The sequence below is a fragment of the Chinchilla lanigera genome, unplaced genomic scaffold (assembly GCF_000276665.1).
Source record: "Chinchilla lanigera isolate Chin_1 unplaced genomic scaffold, ChiLan1.0 scaffold00077, whole genome shotgun sequence".
Classification (NCBI taxonomy): domain Eukaryota; kingdom Metazoa; phylum Chordata; class Mammalia; order Rodentia; family Chinchillidae; genus Chinchilla; species Chinchilla lanigera.
The window spans coordinates 6870517-6876909 of NW_004955478.1; the positions used below are offsets into that span (position 1 = coordinate 6870517).

The window sequence follows — 6393 nt, forward strand, 5'->3', positions numbered from 1 at the left end:
TGGAGATTCCTCAAAAACTAGGCTTAGAGGTCCCATTCAACCCAGCTATTCCTCTGCTTGGTATCTTCCCAGAAGAATTAAAAACATCATACTAAGGAGCTGGGGATACAGCTCAGTGGCACAGGCACTTACCTGGCAAGCGCAAGGTCCTGAGTTCAATTCCCGGTACAGGGGGGGCATCATTCTAGCGGGGCACGCCTGTAATCCCAGTACTCAGGAGGTTGAGGCAGGAGGATTGTTGCAAGTTCGAGGCCAGCCTGAATCACATAGTGAGAACCTGTCTCAAAAAGGAAAAAAAATCATACCACAGTGATACATGTGTGCCCATGTTTATAGCAGCACAATTTGTAATAGCTGGATCCTGGAGACAACCCAGATGCCCACCATTTGGAGGAGTGGATAAAAAAGATGCGGTGTTTTTATACGATAGAGTGTTACTCAGCCATGAAGAAGGATAAACTGGAGACTTTCATAGGTAAATGGATGCAATCTGAGACCATCATCGTCAGTGATAAATCAGACTCACATGGGTAAACATCGTATTGTCAAAAAAAACAACAACAATAAAAAAACCTCATACTGTCTCCCTCGTGTGAGAAACTGAAAGTGTAAATAAGGACCAAAATGTACGACAGATGCTGTGAAGCGGGAAGACATTGTTGAAGAGGAAAATGGAACTAGGATAGGGAAAGGAAGGAAGGGAGAAGGGAGAAAAAGTGCAAGTTCATTATACTGTTAGTGTGTCTTAGGTCATAGAAGAGGAAGGCTTGTGCTAATACTGATTGGAGAATTTTTTATGCCCATATCTTACGTTCTGAGTAATGACTTTAAAGATAATAATATGCAGTGTATTTACTATTACTCTCCTGTCGTGTTAGGAAATTTTGCTTTACCTTTTCTCCATGAAAAAGAAGGGCCGGGGGTATAACACAGTGGCATAAGTGCCTGTCTGGCGGGCGTGGTGGCGCACGCCTGTAATCCCAGCACTTAGGAGGCTGAGGCAGGAGGACTTTTGTGAGTTCGAGACCAGCCTGGGTTACAAAGTGAGTTAAAGGTCAGCCTGAGCTGCATAGCGAGACCCTGTCTCAAAAAGAACAAAAAAAAAAAAAAAAAAGAAGAAGAAAGAAAAATCCGTGTTTGATTTTTGTATATATTTGATTTTAGAACCATACACAGTTACAGAACAAAATTAAATCAAGCCAATAACAAATCAGTCCCTTAAAAAATAAGCCTTCTAGCTGAGTATGGTGGTGCACCCTCATAATCCCAGCTATTTGGGAGACTGAGGCAGGATTATTGCCAGTTTGAAGTCAGCGTTTACCACTTTACCAAGGCCCTGCTTCAAAATAAAAGAATAAAAAGAGTTGGGAGTGCAGGTCAGTAGTTGAGCACTTGTCTGCCATGTACAAGAACCAGGATTCAGTGCCCATCACCAAGAATAAACACGCCTTCCGTAAGTGTCCTTACCCTGTTATGTTAGGATAAGCTGTTTAGTTTTTGCGTTTTTGGGGGGTTTGTTGTTTTTGTTTTTTTTTTTTTTCCAGTACTGGGAATCGAACTCGCCACCTTGCGCTTGCCAGGCAGGTGCTGTGCCACTGAGCTAAATCCCCAGCCCCGAGGATAAGCTGTTTAGAATAAGAGCATTTTTAATGTTTTTCAGTTGTCAGCTGAGGTTCATAGGGTACACTCGGTGCAAGGAGCAGAGCCCGTGGTGCTGTTCAGGGGAGGCGCGGCTCGCGGGTTGGAGGCTTTGCTCGCGGAGCCCCAGCAGAAGATTGAAACCGTCCTCTCCGATGGAGAAGTGATTAAGTAAGTTTCAGTATTTGGAAGTGAATTTTTACCAAAGTGAAAATGCGCTGTGTATTTCTTACATTCTTCATTGTGTTCAAGGGTAGAAGCACGGTGAAAGCGAGCTAGGGCTAGGGCTGGGCGTGTGGCCCGGAGGTAGGGTGCTTGCCTGGCATGCAGGGAGCCCCAAATTCAGTGCCCGGCGCCTCACCAACAGAGACAGAGGCCTAGTAAAACGCTCGTAGGAGATGCTGACCAAAACAGCATCCCGCAAAGGATGCTGGGGTGCGAAGTGATGGAGGAAACGGTGGTCACGTGAGTCCTGCTGCAGCGACTGAGACCTGGACGGTCCGTTGTCTTAAGCCGAAGCAGATAGTCCAGGACTCCGTCAGCTTTTGTGTCTGTCATATTGCCCTGACCGCCAAGTCACAGCCTTTTCCTCTAGAGAGGCGTACAACTTGCTGTTAGTGAAATCAGTACTGCTGTGAGGCCTCTGCTCCCTGCAGACTCTGGAGTAAGCCTGAACAAATGGCGCCCAAGTGAGAGAAGGACATTTCGTGGTCTCACTTCTCCAGCCCTCGTTATTTCATCACATTGCCCAGAAGTCCGAGCGAAGACTTGTGTTTAGTGAGCGAGCAGTGTGGGCAGTGACGGCTGTATCTTAGACTGACCTGGTACACGCCTCGGTGGTGTAAGGACCTGTGCTTGGGGGATTCTCCAAGTTCTGACCATCGCGTCGCCACAGGCTGTCCGTGCTGCCTTGGTTACCAGGCCGCCGGCCTCCCTGTGGCTGTCACTGCAGTAGGCAGATGGGACCCTGACGATCTCCCTAGAACACCTGTCCCGGAAGTCATCCTGAGGGAAGGGGTGGAGGAGGCACCGTGTACAGCACTCTCGCCTTCTCTCGGAACTGTCCTGCATCCTGCATTTAACCCAGAGACACCTCTGACAGACGGACGCCCACTGATTGCCTGTGGTGTATGTTTTCTCTTGTCGTCTGGCTCCAAACAATAATAATAATGTTTTCTTAAATTTTGCTCCCTTTTTTTCTGAACTGACTTTTGTGTTTTGAAATTTTTCTGCTTTTAGGTGGACAAAGTTTTTCGTGGTATTTAGGCATCCTGTCATAGTTTTTATTACTGAAAAAGTAAGTAGTATCTTCACTTCCTGGCCTTCTGTGAAATTTTAAAATTGCCTGTATTATTTTTAAGGCTAAAATGGAACTTTAGTATTTCAGAAGATTCTTAAATTTTTAAAATTTTTCTAAACAATAAAGTATATTAGAATTACTTCCATGCCTAAATTGAGTATTTTTACTTACAACATTTTAAATTTAATTTGGACAAGAAGTTAAGCACTCATTGAAGTAGTGAGAATGGAATGACAACTTCTAGTTGTAACATTAAACATAGTTGGGGGCTGGGGATTTAGCTCAGCGGCACAGCGCCTGCCTGGCAAGCGCAAGGTCGTGAGTTCAATTCCATGTACTGGAAAACAAAACAAAAAAAACATTAAATGTAGTTGGTTAAAATGGCAATATTTACAAAATACAATTACCCTTTTATTGCAGGATGGAAATCATTTTGCTTATGTACAGATGCTCCACTCACGAAACTTAAGCAAATACACTCTCCTGCTTGAACAAGAAGAAAAATCTGTTACCCGGAGTTTTACTGCGTCTGTGGATCGGAAGTTTATCTCTTTAATGACATTAAGTAAGTTTGCTTTCAACTGCTAGCAATGTTTAGGAAGAGGATATGTGCGCTGGGGTAGTTGTGAGTCTTGCAGTTTTCTGTTATGGTCTTATTTTTTCCTGCTTCCTGATAGGGATTTATGCCTTTGCCCTCGGCATCACCGGGTGGTCATGCACTGGGGTCAGTGGTGCTGTGCTCTGAGGGAATTTATGTGTAAGTTCTTCAGCTGAAGCACAGTTTTCAGACATCATTTCTGTAACTTCCGTGTTTTAAAGTTCGCCATAAGCATAAATAATATAATACCTGTGAAAAAGGAAAATCTTTTGTATCCTTATGATAAGGCCGCGATCTTTGACAGAGTAACTGTTAGACCATGACATACCTGCCTGACGCCGAGTGTTCTGTTCCTCCGTCCACCTGTTAGACTCGGTGTGTTTTTCTTTAGACAGTGAGTGAGACAGATGGACACAGACAGAAACAGAGCAGGCTGGCTGTGCCGTGTGCTGCCTTTAGAGAGAGTCGCCGTGTAATGCAGGCCGGCCTTGAACTCACAGCGCAGCCCAGGCTAGTCTCAAACTCACGGCAGTCCTCCTGCCTCAGGCTTCCAAGTGCTGAGATCATAGGCGTGTGCCCCATGCCTGGTTTGCCACCTACTTTTTGTAGATTTTTTTTAACAGATTTAAAAATTTTTTTATTATCTTAAATCTACATCTTCATAATGTTGTAAAAAAACCCCAGGCTTAGGGGCTGGGGATTTAGCTCAGCGGCACAGCGCCTGCCTGGCAAGTGCAAGGTCATGAGTTCGGTTCCCGGTACCGGAGGAAAAAAACCCAGGCTTATTACGTTTCTAGGGCAAGAGAAAGAAACTAGCCTTTGTAGTGTCCTGTCCTCCAGCCCTTCGCAGCTTCAAAGTCATCTTGAAGAAATCATGGAGGAGAAAACAAGAATAACATGTAGGAAATGCTGGATATGGTAGCACACGCCTGTAATCCCGGGGTTTAAGAGGCTGAGGCAGGAAGATTGCTGCAAGTTCCAGGCCTACCTAACCTACATAGTCAGTTCAAGGCCAGTCTAAACTACAGAGTAAAACCCTGTCTCAAAGCACAAAACAAACATAAAATACCTAGGGTATAGTTCTGTATTATCTTAGTCATCTTTATGAAAGGTTTTCAATGTGCAGCTGTTTGCAGCAGCTGTTAGAAATGCTCTCTTCATTTACCATCACCAGGTCATTGACATGTGCTTTACATTTTAGTATAACGAACACTGCAGGGTGTCGGAGCTGAAGGGTTATGTAAGTCTTTCTGCAACATAGCTAGAACCATGTAAAACTTGCAGAATTCAGTTGACCTGCAAAAAGCAGCAGTTTCATATGGTTTTCAGGTAGACTGAGTAACAGCAAATGTAACACAGTGATGATTCTAATTTCTTGGGCTTCAGGAGTCGCTCGCTGTCAAAGCCCTGAGTTCAATCTGCAGTGCCCCTCCATCCAGCTCTCTAGTGTGGACTTGTTCTGTTCCGTTTTGTTTTTTGGAGGCAGGATCTTGCTGTGTAGTTCAGGTTGGCCTTGAACTCACAGTGGTCCTCCTGCCTCACCCTCCCAAGAGCTGGGATAACGGGCATGAGCCCATGCCCAGCGCCCTCTCAGTATTTCTAAGTAATTACAGGTGTGTGCTGTTTTTCTTTTGGCTATTATGACTTTTTTTTTTTTTTTTGGTCTTTTTGAGACAGGGTTTCACTATACAGTTCAGGCTGCATTGAGCTCACTTTGTAGCCCAGGCTGGTCTCAAACTCGCAACGATCCTCCTGCCTCAGCCTCCCGAGTGCCGGGATTACAGGTGTGCACCACTGTGCCCGGTTTATTATGCCTTTCTTACTGTGATTTTTATTGCTGATGTTCCTCCTGCCAATTTTACGTTTGACGTATTCTTTAAAGGAAAGCAGAGTGATGCGGTTGTTTTTCTGCTTGGGTTGTTCAGCACGTTTTTAAAATCTTTTAAACCTACTACATTTAGTTAGAATAGATACAGAGCTGTCCTTAACCCATCACTGAACCACAGTATTTATTTCCAACAGGCTCCGATGGATGTGTGTACGAAACCTTGATCCCAATATATCCGAGCGACACAGAAAAGAACCAGAGACTGGTCAGATCACCGTTGCTCAAGGCTGTCGTGTCTGGTGCTGCTCCCAATGGTGTGACCCTCGCCGCCCTGGACCCAGATCACGTAGCAGTCCTCGGAGCGCCACTGCCGTCGTCTAAGGGTAACTGAAGCCCAGTCAGTGAGGAGCCCCAGGGCTGGGGAGAGCTCAGCTGCCTGTTCCTTCAGATTTACCTTTTAGTCTTCCTTTCCTCTTCGAGCTCTGTTACTGCCAGATTCATTCTCTTTGTCATGATACTCACTGTTGTTGTAACTTTCTACTTCCTAAATGGGTCGTTTTGTTTTCCTTCTTTTCTTTTCTGTTTTTTGGTAGCAGGAGTTGAACTCAGGACCTTGCGCTTGCCAGGCAGGCACCATGCCGCTCTGTCCCCAGCCCCACTGAATGGGTCTTTGATTTTATTCTATATCTGTTAATCAAGTCTTCCTTGTAGCATTCCCTTGTTGATGACTATAATATCCTAAAGAAATTAGAATGAAAATATCTGTCAGCCACAAAAATACATGTCAGGTGTTTGAAACTTTGGATAGCCAGGCATGGTGGCATGCACCTGTAATCCCAGCACTTGGGAAGCTGAGACAAGAGGATTGCCACAAGTTCAAGGCCGACCATTGCCACAAGTTCAAGGCCGACCTGGGCTGTATAGCCAGACCTTGTTTCAAAAAAGAAAGAAATAAGAAAGTCTTGGACTGGGGATATAGCTCAGTGGCACAAGCACCTGCCTGGCAGGCACAAGGTCCTGAGTTCAATT

General features: G+C 45.1%; 1 protein-coding gene across 2 annotated transcripts in view; it reads left to right on the forward strand.

Moving 5' to 3' along the window:
* Nol11 (nucleolar protein 11) overlaps positions 1-6393 on the forward strand; it is a 28347-nt gene that overhangs the window by 7314 nt on the left and 14640 nt on the right. For both annotated transcript variants that reach the window (XM_013503234.1, XM_005402157.2), the window contains exons 4-7: positions 1661-1809; positions 2878-2935; positions 3359-3503; positions 5559-5747. In XM_013503234.1, coding sequence (XP_013358688.1) covers positions 1661-1809; positions 2878-2935; positions 3359-3503; positions 5559-5747 — 541 coding nt within the window. The remainder of the gene's footprint in view (positions 1-1660; positions 1810-2877; positions 2936-3358; positions 3504-5558; positions 5748-6393) is intronic.